The sequence below is a fragment of the Macrotis lagotis genome, chromosome 6 (genome assembly GCF_037893015.1).
Source record: "Macrotis lagotis isolate mMagLag1 chromosome 6, bilby.v1.9.chrom.fasta, whole genome shotgun sequence".
Lineage (NCBI taxonomy): Eukaryota > Metazoa > Chordata > Mammalia > Peramelemorphia > Peramelidae > Macrotis > Macrotis lagotis.
In genome coordinates this window covers 221469297-221490410 of record NC_133663.1, presented here as the reverse complement: position 1 = coordinate 221490410, position 21114 = coordinate 221469297, and the positions used below count along the sequence as shown (strand labels likewise).

Sequence of the window (21114 nt, the reverse complement as noted above, 5' to 3'; positions counted from 1 at the left end):
TACCTGTCAGGGTTGTTTTGAGAATAATGTATGTAAAATGTTTACCAGACCTTAAAGTACTATATGAATGTTAGCAGTTATCATGTAGTTCCGATTATGCAATATAAGTCATCTTTAGGCAATGGTAACTATCTATTACATTTTATTTTATACACTATACCCCCAATTGCATTATACTGTGGAGATGTTTTTAGTTAGTAGATTAATAAATATGGAATAATGCATTTTTTTCATTTATGTCTATATATTTTATTCTAATCAATGAGTAAAACTATTCAGATTTCTTCCCTTTTGTGGAATATAATCAAGTACTTTTGCTTCAAACAGTTAATATTATATAAATTTAAAGCACTCAAGAAAATGAATAAACTTTTTCAAATGGTTTATTTCTAGCAACATGCAGCAAAAATTTTGCATTCTCTGGAAGAAGTTTATACTTGGCTTCCAATTGGCACTCTAATTAATGAAAAAATACTGGTCATACATGGAGGAATAGCAGACAATACAGATTTGAATATTCTCCAGCAAATGAAAAGAAATAAGGTAAGTAATAGAAATTACAGAACTGTTTGTTAAGAATTAGTTGACTTTTCAAAAGTTTAGTCAAAAACTAGTCAAAAAAGAGTGCAGTAGATAGAGCAGGTGCTCTGGAGTCAGGAGGACCTGAGTTCAAATTTGACCTTGGACCCTTAATAATTACCTAGCTGTGTGACCTTGGGTAAGTCACTTAACCATATTGCCTTGCCAAAAAGGAAAAAAAAAGCTAGCTAAAAATGAAACTTTCCTAATGAAATAGAAAAGTGGCTGACTATCTAATTAGAAAATAATTTCATAGAGAAACATGGTTGGGGCAAATCATCTGAATGTGAGATTTAATCAGGAACCATACAAATTAAAAATTTCAACAGATCCGGAGTGATGGTTTTTTTATGACCTTGATCTTCTCAGTGATTTCATTGTTTTCATCAAGTCAGTAAAAATGTTTTAAATGATTCATTTTGTTTTTGCAAATGAAACTTCACAGCTTTTTTGATAAACAATCTTTTAGCATAAACAATCCTATAATATTTTGAAGTAGTTCAAGTCTTTCTTAAAATGAATTTTATAACCCTTTATAGTCAAGGACCTTATTGCTTGAAATACATAGTCAATAAATTGACTATTGAAATAGAGTAGTCAAGCTTTCTATAAACAAGTCAGACAATATTATTTGTTTCAGGATAATCAAACATAGTACCATCACTAGTTTATCCCACTCCATCTCATCCTACAGAATATTCTTGGCATAACGTGCTTAGTATATTAAATACATTTTATATATGTGTATATGTACTAGATACATACATACATACACACATATATAAATTTTTGCTTCTCAACTTTTTGAGTCTCAAATTCCTCACAACTGTTATGACACTTTTCAAGCATATATTTTAGCATTATTTCAATAGAGGTGAAGTACTTTTATATGTCATTGAAGGTAGACCACTGGGTTTTGGTTTTATAGTGTGAATTTATTTAATGACCTGTATGACCTTGGGTAAGGAAGTTAACCCTATTAGGGTTCTTTTTAGTTTCCTTATCTCTAAAATGAGAGGGGGGTTGGGAAAGATGGGGTACTAGATGTGGTCTAGGTCTCTTTCAGGTCACAATTCTAAAATGTTTAATTAATAATTTGTGCTTGCCAACAATAATGATCTACTCATAGTCCTTAATTTTCACAAAAGTTTTATTTATTGAGCAAGAGGATAACATGGTTATACCTATGCTTTAGGAAAATACCTTTGGTTGCTTGTGGAGGATGGATGGAAATGGGGGGGGGGGGGCGGGAGAAAGATCAGGTAGAAAGCTATTTCAATAGTCCATGCAAGAGCTTTGAGAGATTGTATTAAGACGGTATCTATGAGAGTGGATAGAAGGTAATGTAGAAAAATGTTGTGGTGTCAAAAATGGTAAGATATTACAAAAGATTGGATATTTGTGAGAATGAGAATGTTGACAGTGATGTTGTGAGCTTTGGTGACTGGTAAGATAAAGGTGTTTTCCAAGAAACTGAAAAAGAAAAATTTGGAAGTCAGAAAGTGAAAAGAAATTAATTCTGTTTATGAACATGTAGATTTTGAGATGCTTAGGGGACATTCGATATTTTTTTAGTTTTTTCAAGGCAATGGGGTTAAGTGGCTTGCCCAAGGCCACACAGCTAGGTAATTATTAAGTGCCTGAGGCTGGATTTGAACTCAGGTACTCCTGACTCCAAGGCTCTATCCACTGCGCCACCTAGCTGCCCCTGGGACATTCAATTTCAACTACACTAATGAATTTGGAATAATATTTGCAAAGTGCTTTATAAAACTTAAATGATGATGATGATTATTATTGTTTTTATTATTATGGAAGACTGGAGTTCAAGAGAAAGATTAAGTCTAGGTACCACTGTTGCCAATTTTGTATAATTGTATTTATTTGAGTAAAAACCTGGGACAGAACTGTCCTTGGTAATATTAGAGGAAAAGCCAGTCAGCTTACCCCATAATTGGTGAAAAGTCACACACCCCCAAGATAAAATCTAAACCTTTTTGCTTGGAATTTGAAGGTCTTTGTAATCTGATTTCAAATTTGTTTTTCCAGTCTTATTTTACATCATTCCTCTTTACCCAATTGATATTCCAGCCAGACTTACTAAAAACATTTCATTTAAATCCATTGTTTCTCATGCTCTTTTTTCTTTCTTTTTTTCTTGACTTGTTTTTATTTATTTTGAATTTTACAATTTCCCCCCAATCTTGCTTCCCCACCCCCCACAGAAAGCAGTCATTTAGTCTTTACATTATTTCCATGGTATATACATTGATCTAAGTTGAATGTGATGAGAGAGAAATCATATCCTTAAGGAAGAAAAATAAATTATAAGAGATAGTAAAATTACATAATAACAACAGTTTTTTTAAAAAAATTAAAGGTAATAGTCTTTGGTCTTTGTTGAAACTCCACAATCCTTTCTCCAGATACAAATGGTATTCTCCATCTCAGATACTCCCAAATTGTGTCTTTTTGTTGCACTGATGGAATGAGCAAGACCATTAAGGTTGATCATCACCCCCCATGTTGCTGTTAGGGTATACAATGTTCATCTGGTTCTACTCATCTTGCTCAGCATCAGTTCATGCAAATCCTTCCAGGCCTCCCTGAATTCCCATAGAACAATAGTGTTCCATCATGTATATATATATATATATATATATATATATATATATAATATATATATATATATATATCACAGTTTATTAGTTCCATCACATACATAGACCACAGTTTATTAAGCCATTCCCCAATTAATGGGCATTCACTCAATTTACAATTCTTTTCCACCACAAACAGGGCTGCTATGAAGATTTTTGTACAAATGATGTTTTCACCCTTTTTCATAATCTCTTCAGGGAATATACACCGTAGTGGTATTGTTGGATCAAAGGGCATGCACATACAAAAATGCCCTTTGGGTGTAATTTCAAATTGCTCTCCAGAAAGGTTGGATGAGTTCACATCTCAACCAACAATGTATTAATGTCCCAGGTTTCCCACAGCCCTTCCAACATTGATCATTGTCCTTTCTGGTAATATTGGCCAGTCTGAGAGGTGTGAGGTGGTATCTCAGAGATGCTTTAATTTGCATTTCTCTAATAACTAGTGATTTAGAGCAATTTTTCATATGACTATAGATCACTTAGATTTCCTCCTCTGTAAATTGCCTTTGCATATCCTTTGACCATTTGTCAATTGGGGAATGGCTTGGTTCTTTGAAAATTAAACTCAGTTTTCTGTATATTTTAGAAATGAGTCCTTTGTCAGAAATACTAGTTGTAAAAATTATTTCCCAGTTTCCTACATTTCTTTTGATCTTGGTTACTGTGGTTTTGTCTATGCAAAACCTTTTTAATTTAATGTAATCAAAATTATCTAGTTTATTTTTAATGATGTTCTCCATCTCTTCCTTGGTCATAAACTGCTTCTCTTTCCATAGATCTGACAGGTAAACTATGCTTGATCTCCTATTTTGCTTATAATATTGTTTTTTTCATGTATAAATCCTACATACATTTTGATCTTATTTAGGTATAGGGTGAGGGTATTGGTCTAATTCAAGTTTCTTCCATACTAAATTCCAATTATCCCAACAGTTTTTATCAAAGAGAGAGTTTTTATCCCAATAGTTGAACTCGTTGTATTTATCAAACAGCAGATTACTGTAATCATTATCTGCTATTGCACCTAGTCTATTCCATTGGTCCACCACTCTGTTTCTTAGCCAGTACCAAACAGTTTTGATAACTGATGCTTTAAATTATAATTTTAGATCAGGCAGGGCTAAGGCACCTTCTTTTGCACTTTTTTTCATTAAATTCCTGGAAATTCTTGACTTTTTATTTCTCCATATGAATTTACTTACAACATTCTCTAAGTCATTAAAGTAATTTTTGGGAATTTTGATTGGTAGGGCACTAAACAAGTAGTTTAATTTTAGTAGAATTGTCATTTTTATTACAATAGCTTGACCTATCCATGAGCAGTTGATATTTGCCCAGTTATTTAAATCCTATTTTATTTATGTGAGAAGTGTTTGGTGATTGTTTTAAAAAAGTTTCTGTGTCTGCCTTGGCAGGTAGACTCCCAAGTACTTTATTTTATCTGATGTTACTTTGAATGGGATTTCCCTCTCTAGCTCTTTCTGCAGCATCTTGCTAGTCATATACAAAAATGTTGAGAATTTATAAGTTTATTTTATATCCTACAACTTTGCTAAAGATACTAATTATTTTTAGTAGTTTTTTAGATGGTTTTTTTGGGATTCTCTAGGCATACCATTGTGTCATCTGCAAAGAGAGAGAGTATTGTCTCTTCCTTCCCAATTCTAATTCCTTCAATTTCTTTTTCTTCTCTTATTGCTGAAGCTAACATTTCTAATACAATATTGAATAGTAGTAGTGATAATGGACATCTTTGTTTCACCCCTGATCTTATGGGGAATGCCTGTAGCCTATACCCATTGTAATATAAGGCTTATTATTCTAAGGAACAATCCATTTATTCCCATGCTCTCATGTTTTTAGAGGAATGGGTGCTGTATTTTTTCAAAAGCTTTTTCAGCATCTATTGTTATAACCATATAATTTCTGATGTGTTTGTTATTGATTTAATTAATTATACTGAGAGTTTTCCTAATATTAAACCAGCCCTGCATTCATGGGATCAATTCTACTTGGTCATAATGTATTATTCTAGTGATAATTTGTTGTAATTGTTTGCTAAGATTTTATTAAAGATTTTTGCATCTATATTCATCCAGGGGATAGGTCTATAATTTTCTTTTTCTGTTTTAACTCTTCCTGATTTAGGTATCAGCACCATATTAGTGTCATAGAAAGAGTTAGTCAGAGTTCCGTCTTCCCCTATTTTCCCAGAGTTTATATAGAATTGGAACCAATTGTTCCTTAAATGTTTGATAGAATTCACTTTTTCCATCTAGTCCTGGAGATTTTTTTAGGGAGTTCAATAAATACTTGTTGCATTTATTTTTCTGAGATAGGGTTATTTAGGTATTTAATTTCCTCTTCATTTAACCTAGGAAACTTATATTTTTGTAAATATTCATCGATTTTACTTAGATTATCAACTTTATTGGCATAGAGTTGGGCAAAATAATTCTGGATTATTACTTTAATTTCCTCCTCATTTGTGGTGAGTTCACCTTTTTCATTTATGACACTGGCAATTTGGTTTTCTTCTTTTTTTTAAATCCAAATTTATCAGATGTTTATCAATTTGTTTTTTTCATAAAAACCAACTCTTGGTTATTAATAAGTTCAATAGTCTTGCTTTCAGTTTTATCAATTTCTCCTTTAATTTTTAGAATTTCTAATTTGGTATTTAATTTGGGGTTTTAATTTCTTCTTTCTCTAATTTTTTTAGTTGCATATTTATTTCATTGATTTCCTCTTTCTCTAATTTAATCATGTAAGCATTTAAGGATATATCCTCTGACAGCTGTCTTGAGTGAATCCCATAGGTTTTGGTATGTTGGTCATTATTGTCATTATCTAGGATGTAATAATTCTTTCTACAATTTGTTATTTGATCCACTCATTCTTTGAAATGAGGTTATTTAGTTACCAATTAGTTTTGGGTCTATATCTTCCTGGTGCAATATTGCATGTGACCTTTATTGCATTATGATCTGAGAAAGATGTATTCACTATTTCTGTGTTTCTGTAATTGATAATTAGGTTTTTAATGCCCTAGCACATGATCAGTTTTTGTGTAAGCACCATATACTACAGAAAAAAAGTAAATATCCCCATTCAATTTCCTCCATGGATCTATTGTGTCTAGGTTTTCTAACAATCTATTTACCTCCTTAACTTCTTTCTTGTTTATTTTATGGTAAGATTTATCTAAATCTTAGAGTGGGAGGTTGAGGTCTCCACTAGTAGAGTTTAGCTGTCTATGTTTTCCTGTAACTCCTCGAACTTTCCTTTAAGAATTTGGATGCTATACCATTGGGTATATATATATTTAGTATTGAAATTACTTTATTGTCTCTGGTACCATTTAGGAGGATATAGTTTCCTTCCTTATCTCTCTCTTTTTTTTTTAACTTTTAGGTTTCTTTGCAAGGCAATGGGGTTGAGTTAAGTGGCTTGCCCAAGGTCACACAGCTAGGCAATTATTAAGTGTCTGAGGCTGAATTTGAATTAAGGTACTCCTGACTCCAGGGCCAGTGCTCTATCCACTGCACCACCTAGCCTCCCCTTTCTTTATCTCTTTTAAAGATATCTATTTTTGCAGCTGCTTTGTCTGAGAAAAGAAATGCTACCCCTACTTTTTTTCTTTCAGCTGAAGCAAGATATATTTTGCTCCAACCTTTTATCTTTACACTTATGTATCTCTTCACTTCAAATGAGTTTCTTGTAAACAGAATATTGTAGGATTCTTGTTTTTAATCCACTCTGCTATTTGCTTACATTTTAAGGGAGAATTCATCCCATTCACACTAAAAGTTATAATTAAGAACTTTTTATTGCCCTCCATGCTATCTTCTTTCTGTTTGTATTTTTCCCCTTTCTTCACTTTATCCATAATTTCCAGTATTTTGTTTCTGAATACCACCACATTCAGTGTCTTTGCCTTCTTATATCCAACCCCCTCTCTTTTCTTTCCCCTTTCCCCTTTGCCCCTTCTTCCTTCCCTTCCTTGTGTTAGTTCTCCTTTTTCTCCACCCGCTTTTCCACTTTTAATACTTGAAAGGTAAGATAAGTTTCTTAACTTAACTGAGTGTATGTATGTTAACTTTAAGCCAAATCTAATGTGAGTAAGATTCAAGTGGTTCTTACTTCCTCCCTTCTTCCCCTCTATTTCAATAGGTCCTTTGCACCTCTTAATGTAATGAGATTTACCCCATTCAATCTCCTCCATCCTCCTGTCTCCTTACTGTTCCCCCTTTTAAGGAGGTATTATTTTTTTTGTTTTTTGTTTTTGCAAAGCAATGGGGTTAAGGGACTTGCCCAAGGTCACACAGTTAGGCAATTATTAAGTGTCTGAGGCCAATTTTGAACTGATTGCTTTTTCTGGAGTGTTTGAGGCCCTCTCCCTTGGCCTGGAGGGAGTGAGGGGTGGCAGCAAGGTCTTAATTGTCTTTGTCCAATGTGGACTGGGCCCTGGGGGAGGTAGCTAATCTCCCTTTCAACTGAGAGCACTCTCCTGCCCACAGTTGACCCTGAGGAGATGGGGGAGGATGTTACTGTTTGTTTTGGGAAGAATGCTCTGCTAAAAGTAAGGAACTCAGGCCCCCAGGCCTGGGTCAAAGTCCAGTCATGCTCTGCAACTCTGTGTTGGGACTCACCCTCCAACAGGGCTGGGACTCACCAGACCTCTGCTCCTCCATCCAAAGATTCTGAGGCTAACATTGGTCCTCAGGTGTTCCACTCACCAAAGCTTCCACAGCTAAGGCCAATCCTCTGGCTTCACCCTGCCCCTGCTGGCTTTCCACTCTTCACTCCTGGTTCACCCACATTCCTTTGAGACAGACCTTGAGGTAGATGTTCTTTTCCTAGGGTCTCTTTCTGGGTTTTGTTGATTGAATTTCTGTTAAGAGGTTTCTTTCATGTTATTTTTGAGGGGAATCCAGTAGACCTTAACACAGTGCCTGTCTTCTTGCCACCATCTTGGTCATTTCTTCCCTCCTGCTCTTTTCTTTAACTTTACATCTTCTAATCCCTAGTTCCCTTCTAATTTCAGCCCATGTACAAAAGTTTTTTCCCTAACATAATATAGCAAATAGTACTTAATAAATACTGATAAAAACAAATGAAAAAAGTATTGTTTAATCAAAAATGTTTCACATTTAATTGTCTAATTTTATTTGAAAAGATATAATTATCTCAGCTAGGCTGTTCATCAATATTAAAAGTAAAAAGAAAAACAGTTTTTGGTATCTGGAGTGAAGAATACATGATTAAGATTCTGCCTCCTGCAGAGTGTGAGATTTTAGGAAGGATGCCAGAGAAGTTTGGAGGTAGGGAGGCAGAATATTCTAGGTGTGCCTATGTAAAAGCAATGACATGGAGAGCCTAGTTTGAGGAACTGAAAATAGATTAATTCAGTTGTAACATAAGAGTTTGTACAAGAACTCATAAAAGTATAAAAAATATGGTAGGATGGCTAGTAATGAACAGCTTTAAATGCCAAACAGAGGAACTTATATTTTATCCTACAGGTAATAGGAAAACTCTGGAGCTCATTGAAGATGTGGTGGTGGTGGTGGTTGGTCAAGGATCACCTTGGCAAAATCACCTTGGCAGCTGAGAGGATGGATTGGAGTGGCTTAAACCAGGGAAAGCAAATAGAAGGGATATTGATTGTGGTCCTTTGAAGAAGACTACAGCCTTGAATGAATGCTGATATGATTTATACATTTTGGTGATTATAGTGAGGGGAATGTTGTACAAAGAAATCTTTCTCACCATGAGATATATCATCAAGGTAGAAACAACAAGGTTTGGTAATGGATGTGTGCTGAGTGAAAGTGAGGAATTGAGGAAGACATCTAGGTTACAGGTATGAGTTAATGAGACATTGTGAAAGGGAAAGTTAGGAAAGGAGGCCGTTTAAGGGAAATAGATGAGTTCTGCTTTGGACACTGAGTTTGAGATGCCAATGGAAAAACCAGTTTCATATGTCTAATATCAAGAAGTTGGTGATATCTGACTGAAGTTCAGATATTGTTCAATTGTTTCAGTTGTGTCTGATTCATTGTGATCACATTTGGGGTTTTCTTGGCAAATATACTAGAGTGGTTTGCCACTTTCTTCTCTTGCTCAGTTTTCAGATGAGTAACTGAGGCAACTAGGGTTAAGTAAGTTGCCCAAGGCCTCACAGCTAGTAAGTGTTTGATGCCAGATTTGACCTCAGAAAAAGGAGTCTTCCTGACTTCAGGCCTGGCACTCTATTCATTGTGTCACCTAGCTGCCCTAGGAGGGATATTAGGATCATAGAAATAGATCTGTGAATCATCTGAGATAGAAATTAGTAGACTTAGATATAGGAAGTAATGATATAACTAAGTGAGATATATAGAGGAAGAAGAGAGTACTGGGCAAGATAGAATATCTTTTGGAGATATCCAAAATGGGCATGACCTAAAGAAGATAAATCAAGAGACTGAGAAAGATTAGTATTATAGAATGGAGAACTAAGAGAGAGCAATGTCATAAAAATCTAGAGGGAAGAGAATATTCAGAAGTAATAAATATGATCAAATGCAGCACCAAGATGATCAAAATTGAGAAAGGGCAATTGGATTTGGGGATTTAAAAAAAATTGTTATTGATTACTTGAAACTTTGGAGAGGTCAGTTTCATTTAAATAATGAGGTAAAAAGAAGATTGAGAGGAATTAAAGGCTTTGTCAATGTATTTGACTGACATTAAGATAAGAAATATAGAAAGAGTTCAAGAGCTGTTAAAGACTGAAGAATCATCAATATGCTTGTAGGTAGTAGGAAAAGAACAAGTAAAAAGGGAGAGAGTGAACACAAGAGTGGATATTATGGTAAGAGAAATTTGTGGGAGAAGCTAGGAGGGATTAGGATCAAGGATGTGTGTATAAATATTTGCCTTGTCAAAGAGAAAAGACACATCCTCATATGAGACAAGAGGGAAAGAGGATACCATGTCTGTATGATGTGAGATGAGGAGGAAGGAAAAAGATGGAGTTTTCTGTGAATGATCTCAATTTTTTTTTCAGAGAAATAGGAGGCAAGGTTGTCAGCTGAGAGAGCTGGAATACTCCATATGAATTTACTTACAACATTCTCTAAGTCATTAAAGTAATTTTTGGGAATTTTGATTGGTAGGGCACTAAACAAGTAGTTTAATTTTAGTAGAATTGTCATTTTTATTACAATAGCTTGACCTATCCATGAGCAGTTGATATTTGCCCAGTTATTTAAATCCTATTTTATTTATGTGAGAAGTGTTTGGTGATTGTTTTAAAAAAGTTTCTGTGTCTGCCTTGGCAGGTAGACTCCCAAGTACTTTATTTTATCTGATGTTACTTTGAATGGGATTTCCCTCTCTAGCTCTTTCTGCAGCATCTTGCTAGTCATATACAAAAATGTTGAGAATTTATAAGTTTATTTTATATCCTACAACTTTGCTAAAGATACTAATTATTTTTAGTAGTTTTTTAGATGGTTTTTTGGGATTCTCTAGGCATACCATTGTGTCATCTGCAAAGAGAGAGAGTATTGTCTCTTCCTTCCCAATTCTAATTCCTTCAATTTCTTTTTCTTCTCTTATTGCTGAAGCTAACATTTCTAATACAATATTGAATAGTAGTAGTGATAATGGACATCTTTGTTTCACCCCTGATCTTATGGGGAATGCCTGTAGCCTATACCCATTGTAATATAAGGCTTATTATTCTAAGGAACAATCCATTTATTCCCATGCTCTCATGTTTTTAGAGGAATGGGTGCTGTATTTTTTCAAAAGCTTTTTCAGCATCTATTGTTATAACCATATAATTTCTGATGTGTTTGTTATTGATTTAATTAATTATACTGAGAGTTTTCCTAATATTAAACCAGCCCTGCATTCATGGGATCAATTCTACTTGGTCATAATGTATTATTCTAGTGATAATTTGTTGTAATTGTTTGCTAAGATTTTATTAAAGATTTTTGCATCTATATTCATCCAGGGGATAGGTCTATAATTTTCTTTTTCTGTTTTAACTCTTCCTGATTTAGGTATCAGCACCATATTAGTGTCATAGAAAGAGTTAGTCAGAGTTCCGTCTTCCCCTATTTTCCCAGAGTTTATATAGAATTGGAACCAATTGTTCCTTAAATGTTTGATAGAATTCACTTTTTCCATCTAGTCCTGGAGATTTTTTTAGGGAGTTCAATAAATACTTGTTGCATTTATTTTTCTGAGATAGGGTTATTTAGGTATTTAATTTCCTCTTCATTTAACCTAGGAAACTTATATTTTTGTAAATATTCATCGATTTTACTTAGATTATCAACTTTATTGGCATAGAGTTGGGCAAAATAATTCTGGATTATTACTTTAATTTCCTCCTCATTTGTGGTGAGTTCACCTTTTTCATTTATGACACTGGCAATTTGGTTTTCTTCTTTTTTTTAAATCCAAATTTATCAGATGTTTATCAATTTGTTTTTTTCATAAAACCAACTCTTGGTTATTAATAAGTTCAATAGTCTTGCTTTCAGTTTTATCAATTTCTCCTTTAATTTTTAGAATTTCTAATTTGGTATTTAATTTGGGGTTTTAATTTCTTCTTTCTCTAATTTTTTTAGTTGCATATTTATTTCATTGATTTCCTCTTTCTCTAATTTAATCATGTAAGCATTTAAGGATATATCCTCTGACAGCTGTCTTGAGTGAATCCCATAGGTTTTGGTATGTTGGTCATTATTGTCATTATCTAGGATGTAATAATTCTTTCTACAATTTGTTATTTGATCCACTCATTCTTTGAAATGAGGTTATTTAGTTACCAATTAGTTTTGGGTCTATATCTTCCTGGTGCAATATTGCATGTGACCTTTATTGCATTATGATCTGAGAAAGATGTATTCACTATTTCTGTGTTTCTGTAATTGATAATTAGGTTTTTAATGCCCTAGCACATGATCAGTTTTTGTGTAAGCACCATATACTACAGAAAAAAAGTAAATATCCCCATTCAATTTCCTCCATGGATCTATTGTGTCTAGGTTTTCTAACAATCTATTTACCTCCTTAACTTCTTTCTTGTTTATTTTATGGTAAGATTTATCTAAATCTTAGAGTGGGAGGTTGAGGTCTCCCACTAGTAGAGTTTAGCTGTCTATGTTTTCCTGTAACTCCTCGAACTTTCCTTTAAGAATTTGGATGCTATACCATTGGGTATATATATATTTAGTATTGAAATTACTTTATTGTCTCTGGTACCATTTAGGAGGATATAGTTTCCTTCCTTATCTCTCTCTTTTTTTTTTAACTTTTAGGTTTCTTTGCAAGGCAATGGGGTTGAGTTAAGTGGCTTGCCCAAGGTCACACAGCTAGGCAATTATTAAGTGTCTGAGGCTGAATTTGAATTAAGGTACTCCTGACTCCAGGGCCAGTGCTCTATCCACTGCACCACCTAGCCTCCCCTTTCTTTATCTCTTTTAAAGATATCTATTTTTGCAGCTGCTTTGTCTGAGAAAAGAAATGCTACCCCTACTTTTTTTCTTTCAGCTGAAGCAAGATATATTTTGCTCCAACCTTTTATCTTTACACTTATGTATCTCTTCACTTCAAATGAGTTTCTTGTAAACAGAATATTGTAGGATTCTTGTTTTTAATCCACTCTGCTATTTGCTTACATTTTAAGGGAGAATTCATCCCATTCACACTAAAAGTTATAATTAAGAACTTTTTATTGCCCTCCATGCTATCTTCTTTCTGTTTGTATTTTTCCCCTTTCTTCACTTTATCCATAATTTCCAGTATTTTGTTTCTGAATACCACCACATTCAGTGTCTTTGCCTTCTTATATCCAACCCCCTCTCTTTTCTTTCCCCTTTCCCTTTGCCCCTTCTTCCTTCCCTTCCTTGTGTTAGTTCTCCTTTTTCTCCACCCGCTTTTCCACTTTTAATACTTGAAAGGTAAGATAAGTTTCTTAACTTAACTGAGTGTATGTATGTTAACTTTAAGCCAAATCTAATGTGAGTAAGATTCAAGTGGTTCTTACTTCCTCCCTTCTTCCCCTCTATTTCAATAGGTCCTTTGCACCTCTTAATGTAATGAGATTTACCCCATTCAATCTCCTCCATCCTCCTGTCTCCTTACTGTTCCCCCTTTTAAGGAGGTATTATTTTTTTTGTTTTTTGTTTTTGCAAAGCAATGGGGTTAAGGGACTTGCCCAAGGTCACACAGTTAGGCAATTATTAAGTGTCTGAGGCCAATTTTGAACTGATTGCTTTTTCTGGAGTGTTTGAGGCCCTCTCCCTTGGCCTGGAGGGAGTGAGGGGTGGCAGCAAGGTCTTAATTGTCTTTGTCCAATGTGGACTGGGCCCTGGGGGAGGTAGCTAATCTCCCTTTCAACTGAGAGCACTCTCCTGCCCACAGTTGACCCTGAGGAGATGGGGGAGGATGTTACTGTTTGTTTTGGGAAGAATGCTCTGCTAAAAGTAAGGAACTCAGGCCCCCAGGCCTGGGTCAAAGTCCAGTCATGCTCTGCAACTCTGTGTTGGGACTCACCCTCCAACAGGGCTGGGACTCACCAGACCTCTGCTCCTCCATCCAAAGATTCTGAGGCTAACATTGGTCCTCAGGTGTTCCACTCACCAAAGCTTCCACAGCTAAGGCCAATCCTCTGGCTTCACCCTGCCCCTGCTGGCTTTCCACTCTTCACTCCTGGTTCACCCACATTCCTTTGAGACAGACCTTGAGGTAGATGTTCTTTTCCTAGGGTCTCTTTCTGGGTTTTGTTGATTGAATTTCTGTTAAGAGGTTTCTTTCATGTTATTTTTGAGGGGAATCCAGTAGACCTTAACACAGTGCCTGTCTTCTTGCCACCATCTTGGTCATTTCTTCCCTCCTGCTCTTTTTCTTTAACTTTACATCTTCTAATCCCTAGTTCCCTTCTAATTTCAGCCCATGTACAAAAGTTTTTTCCCTAACATAATATAGCAAATAGTACTTAATAAATACTGATAAAAACAAATGAAAAAAGTATTGTTTAATCAAAAATGTTTCACATTTAATTGTCTAATTTTATTTGAAAAGATATAATTATCTCAGCTAGGCTGTTCATCAATATTAAAAGTAAAAAGAAAAACAGTTTTTGGTATCTGGAGTGAAGAATACATGATTAAGATTCTGCCTCCTGCAGAGTGTGAGATTTTAGGAAGGATGCCAGAGAAGTTTGGAGGTAGGGAGGCAGAATATTCTAGGTGTGCCTATGTAAAAGCAATGACATGGAGAGCCTAGTTTGAGGAACTGAAAATAGATTAATTCAGTTGTAACATAAGAGTTTGTACAAGAACTCATAAAAGTATAAAAAATATGGTAGGATGGCTAGTAATGAACAGCTTTAAATGCCAAACAGAGGAACTTATATTTTATCCTACAGGTAATAGGAAAACTCTGGAGCTCATTGAAGATGTGGTGGTGGTGGTGGTTGGTCAAGGATCACCTTGGCAAAATCACCTTGGCAGCTGAGAGGATGGATTGGAGTGGCTTAAACCAGGGAAAGCAAATAGAAGGGATATTGATTGTGGTCCTTTGAAGAAGACTACAGCCTTGAATGAATGCTGATATGATTTATACATTTTGGTGATTATAGTGAGGGGAATGTTGTACAAAGAAATCTTTCTCACCATGAGATATATCATCAAGGTAGAAACAACAAGGTTTGGTAATGGATGTGTGCTGAGTGAAAGTGAGGAATTGAGGAAGACATCTAGGTTACAGGTATGAGTTAATGAGACATTGTGAAAGGGAAAGTTAGGAAAGGAGGCCGTTTAAGGGAAATAGATGAGTTCTGCTTTGGACACTGAGTTTGAGATGCCAATGGAAAAACCAGTTTCATATGTCTAATATCAAGAAGTTGGTGATATCTGACTGAAGTTCAGATATTGTTCAATTGTTTCAGTTGTGTCTGATTCATTGTGATCACATTTGGGGTTTTCTTGGCAAATATACTAGAGTGGTTTGCCACTTTCTTCTCTTGCTCAGTTTTCAGATGAGTAACTGAGGCAACTAGGGTTAAGTAAGTTGCCCAAGGCCTCACAGCTAGTAAGTGTTTGATGCCAGATTTGACCTCAGAAAAAGGAGTCTTCCTGACTTCAGGCCTGGCACTCTATTCATTGTGTCACCTAGCTGCCCTAGGAGGGATATTAGGATCATAGAAATAGATCTGTGAATCATCTGAGATAGAAATTAGTAGACTTAGATATAGGAAGTAATGATATAACTAAGTGAGATATATAGAGGAAGAAGAGAGTACTGGGCAAGATAGAATATCTTTTGGAGATATCCAAAATGGGCATGACCTAAAGAAGATAAATCAAGAGACTGAGAAAGATTAGTATTATAGAATGGAGAACTAAGAGAGAGCAATGTCATAAAAATCTAGAGGGAAGAGAATATTCAGAAGTAATAAATATGATCAAATGCAGCACCAAGATGATCAAAATTGAGAAAGGGCAATTGGATTTGGGGATTTAAAAAAAATTGTTATTGATTACTTGAAACTTTGGAGAGGTCAGTTTCATTTAAATAATGAGGTAAAAAGAAGATTGAGAGGAATTAAAGGCTTTGTCAATGTATTTGACTGACATTAAGATAAGAAATATAGAAAGAGTTCAAGAGCTGTTAAAGACTGAAGAATCATCAATATGCTTGTAGGTAGTAGGAAAAGAACAAGTAAAAAGGGAGAGAGTGAACACAAGAGTGGATATTATGGTAAGAGAAATTTGTGGGAGAAGCTAGGAGGGATTAGGATCAAGGATGTGTGTATAAATATTTGCCTTGTCAAAGAGAAAAGACACATCCTCATATGAGACAAGAGGGAAAGAGGATACCATGTCTGTATGATGTGAGATGAGGAGGAAGGAAAAAGATGGAGTTTTCTGTGAATGATCTCAATTTTTTTTCAGAGAAATAGGAGGCAAGGTTGTCAGCTGAGAGAGCTGGAATAGAGAGTGTTGTGGGAAGTTGGAAAAGAGATTAGGTTTACAAACCTGCTGTGGACAGTCAAATAATGAATCCACTAGGGAGGAATAGAATGTTTACCTTGCCGCATTAAGGGCACATTTGAAATTACATAACAAAAATTTGTTGGAACCAGTCAATATATTTTCATGATTTTCTCCAGCTCTGTTCAATAGCACATGAATGAGAACAAAGAAGGAAGATGATGGGAATAATCCCAATCTGGGGTTTGGTAAAGACAAAAAGACAAGCAAATAATGAAGGAGTAGTGTTGAATTGACTCATCACAGGGTTGAAATAGGAAAAGGAGGAGAATGTAGGCAGTTTGGAAGATAATGGTCTGGGAAAGCACTGAACAATGAAGGAAATGAAGGTTTAGGTTTTGTAAAACATAGAAGAGTTGTAATAATGGAAAATTATAATCAGATAAAGGAATTTTATAATCTATGAAAAAGAATCTCTGTGGATGATGATACTGACTCCTGTACTGACCACCAGTATCTGGCCATCTGAGTAGATTAAGGAAATGGGAAGTTAGGGTATTTAAAAAAGAGACTATCTATATGTATGTTTAAATTCCCTAATGGGAGGACAGGAAATAGAAAGGAAAGATTGTGAGGCACTAAATTCTTTTTACTCCTATTTGAGATAGAAATGTACTTTATTGAAGAGGAAATTGTACTGATTGCATTAAGAACTAGAACACCATAGAACCTCTTAAACAAGATCAATAGCTATTCAAAAGAGTCCAATAGAAAAAAACCAAATAAATGAAGAATGCATATTGTCCAAGTTATGGCTTGCAACAAAATAACACCTTTTCCAGTATGACTAGAAAAAGAATTCTTAAGTCAGTAATATAAAAATAAAAGATAGCAATAAAATTATATTAAAACAAAAGAAATTAAGTTGAACTTCTGATGAATATGTTTACAGAGAGAATATATTTATCTTGTAGATGAGATCAGTTCTAATGCCACCACAAACACATTCAATGACTACTGTAAAAGATGGGCGAATTCATTGTGACTTACCCTCACCAGCGATGATGAATGCAGAGCAACTTTCAAAGAGTGAATGGGACCAGGTATGTGAACCCAAAATATGTATCCAGTAAATAGTTTTTAAAAAGATAAATGTTCTTAGAATATAAAAGATGTTTTATCTTGTGGTTTTATCTTATCTTGATTAAAAAATGATATCTCCCTGGGGTGCATCATACACAAAATTATTTCTTTTTGGATAAATTGTGTTCTTATTTCAAGAGATAATACAAGGGGCAGCTAGTTGGCAGAGAAGATAGAGTACTGGTTCAGTTTTGGCCTCAGACACTTGGCAATTGCTGGCAGTACGACTTTGGGCAAGTCACTTAATGTTGTACCTTTCTGAACTCCCTCAATCTTCCCCAGGCAAGCATTGAAGGGGCAGGAGATAAGGAAGACAAGATGACAAGTTCTCCAAGATCCCAAGTACTCCATTTATTGAACCAAATACAAGTGTTTAAATATCCTCTCCAGTACCTAAGCCACTCCCACTCCCGTGGCACCTGGTAAAACAATGTTCTTGTGCTCAAAGGTACCAGGTGATGAAGAGTCACAGTATTCCCACACACAACAGTCCCTAACAAGTTAACCCTATTGCCTCACCAAAAAAAAAGGATAATACAGATTGGAGACCTGAAAGAAACATACACATAAAAGTACTGAGATTTATACATGTATAAATACAGTTTCATTGGTGGTGTGTGTATATGCTAGGGAAGAAAACTACATTTTTCATAATACCCAGCAAAATGTCTTTCACATAGTGGGTGCCAAATAAATTTCATTTAAGTAAAGTTAGATGTGTTATAATATGTCATTATTTAAATATTAAGATATTTTAATACCAGTTTTGATTTTCACCTCCTGATGGCATAGAAAATGTGATATAGATTGTGGGAAAAACCAAAAGTTGGAAAAGTGATACCATATTATTGATTTGACTCTGAGAGTTATAACCCCAGTAGGGAATTAGAAAATCTTTGATAGGGTCAGAGGGTTTTGGTTTTCCAGTAACTTCTCTGCACTCTACATTAGTAGGGGTTCATTTGGGAATTCCTTAAATCAGTGAAAAAATCACAAGTCCAATTACTAGTTCCTATAAGAACTCTGAAGCTTGGGGGCAGGTTTTATTGTCAATGAGGTACCTCTTATTTAATTTTCTCACCTGCAAGCTTCTTTGGGCCTTCTTGGTCATTCAGGATCTGCTCCTTTATATATCCATTGTCATAGACACAGAAAGAATGAATTTGTAGTCTATGAGGTCCTGGACTTGGAGCAGTAAATTGCCAGGTCAGATTCGTAGATTTAGAGCTGAGGAAACTAAAGTAATAAAGATTTGGTGACTTGCCCAAGGTCACAGAGTTAGTAAGTAGCTGGTATAGGATTTGAATTCTGATGGCAACAGGAACACCAGCAGCAGTGAACATTTATATATTGCTGTAAGTTTTGATAAGCACTCTTTATAGATTATCTCTTTTGAATTTCATAGTAACCTTTTGTTATTTTTTCCCATTTTACACATGATAAAATTGAGGCATAAAGTGATTAAGTGACTGGCCCAGGGTCACACAGCTACTAAGTATCTAAGGGAGGAGTTGAGCTCAGATCATTTAGTTTCAAATCCAACTCACCTTCTACTAACACCAGGAAACAGTAATTGAGGGACTGAATATGGAAGCAATCCACTTAGAATGCCTACAGGATTTAGGTAATGCAATCTGAAGACCCAGCATATCCCAGTAGGGGCATTGGCTTGAGCATTACACTCTTATATCAGTGAAGAAGTACATTACACTAACTGATGCTAGTGGGAAGGATCAATAGCAGGAGTAAAGTTATCCCAACCTCCAAAAGAACAGTATAAATTACTGGGGATCTCCCCATACTTCTTTTAATTTCCTTTGTGTATTCTAACCTGACTTTTGGTTGGACTTCATTCCTTTAGACTAACAACTCTTATAGGTATCCCAAAATAATATATATGTGTGTATATATATAATATATATATATATATATGATATTTTCTTTAGCTTCCTTTCTCCAAAAAATTTATTAAAATCTTATTATTTTGGCAATTTGGTTAATTTACAATTTTTTTTCACTATACTCATTGAGCTTTGAAGGTAAATATCATCCCATAAAATATTAGAGTGAACATTTAACCTTAGAGGAGAAACAAAAATTTGACAAATTTAATGCACTCAGCCTCTTTTATCTTCTATCTACCAATCTCTAAGATGCTTTCTCACTTTCCTCAATGATTTTAGCATTTTACTTGGTTTTTCTCTTTACTTCAATGCTTTAGTAATTCTCAGCAACATCATTATCCACTTATCTGCTTTCAAAGTTTCTCAACCTCTGCATCCTTTACTTATTGAAGTAGTTATAGCTTAAATATCACTATCATTCAAAATTCTGACATAATGAGTTCCATATCTGTCCCTCTCCCCTCAGTCTTTGATTCTTTTGCCCTCATTCTTTCTGCAGTTGCTTATACTTTCATTGATCCCTCATGGTTTTCCCAGACCTCACTCCCAACTATGCCTTCACCGTCTTAAGTTCTCCTCTATTCTTAAACTGAAACTGGAAAAGCCTTTCCATAGAATGTGGAATTCTTGCCTCCCTGATCTCTTTTTATACCTGCCCTAATTGTCTCCCAGTAGTTGTAGGAAAATCTTATCATCTGAATTTTCTTCTACTCTCAAGATACAGAGCACAAGAAGACAGCATGAAATCATGACAGAATCTGCAACAAATTAATGCTATATAACTTTAAAAGAGCCTTCACTGATACACAGAAACGCTTTTATTTCCCTCTTGTTGACTATCCACTCTCCATAGTGTTTAACTCCAAACCTTCCATTCTCTTTTCAGATTATCACCTCTGTCTACCATCTTAAAATTTTACTTTCCCTTCTTTACTAAAAAGACTGAGGATATATGACATAAATTCTCTTATCCCACTTAATTCATACCTTAGATCCTCTATGTTCTCAACTATTTCTTCTTCTGTTCCTGTTGTCCCAGAAAATATTATGGTAATTCCCTGTAGACACTAACTTCTCCATCTATGCTAATGATTTTCTTCTGCTTTTCCAACTTCCTTGACCTTCTACATTCTCATTTCTTTCCTATTCTAAAAGGTAAACCCAGTTACTTTGTCCTCATAGTTATTTATCTAGCTGTATTTTCTTCATTGATAATCATGTTTTGTAGTTGCTGCATTTCCCTCCCACTATTCATCAATCCCCTACAATCTAATTTCTATTCCTATCACTTTACTGAAACTTTTCACTCTAAGCAGAAACGTTTAATTTTCCAAGTTTAATGGTCATTTCTTTTTTTGTTGTTTTTTTGCTAGGCAATAGGTGACTTGCCTAAGGTCACACAGCTAGGGAATTATTAAGTGTCTGAGGGTGGATTTGAACTCAGGTCCTCCTGACTCCAGGGCTGATGTTCTATTCACTGTGCCACCTAGTCATCCCTCAATGTTCATTTCTTGATTTTCCTTTAATTTTCTATATCTGTCCTTGTTGGCTCTTACTCTTCTTTTTTATCTCATCTCATTTATTGACTTTCAAAGCACTGCTCTAGGGATGACAAGATTATTTTGTTATATACAGATTAAGCAAGATCATATTTTCCTGAGTTTGTTTTCATTTTCTCTTAAAAAATTGTTTTTAATCCTAGAGAGAGGCACGCCCCCCCAATAACTTCCAGTTTGTGCAGTATGCCTCCATGATGACTAAATGGTCCAATTGCCTATGATTTACTCTCCTTTTAAATGAAGGGAATTAACAAAAATC

General features: G+C 35.0%; 1 protein-coding gene across 4 annotated transcripts in view; it reads left to right on the top strand.

Moving 5' to 3' along the window:
* Positions 1 to 21114, top strand: part of PPEF1 (protein phosphatase with EF-hand domain 1) — a 216405-nt gene that overhangs the window by 153919 nt on the left and 41372 nt on the right. For all 4 annotated transcript variants that reach the window (XM_074192696.1, XM_074192697.1, XM_074192695.1 and 1 more), the window contains 2 exons: positions 394 to 543; positions 17224 to 17352. In XM_074192696.1, the coding sequence (XP_074048797.1) occupies positions 394 to 543; positions 17224 to 17352 (279 nt within the window). The remainder of the gene's footprint in view (positions 1 to 393; positions 544 to 17223; positions 17353 to 21114) is intronic.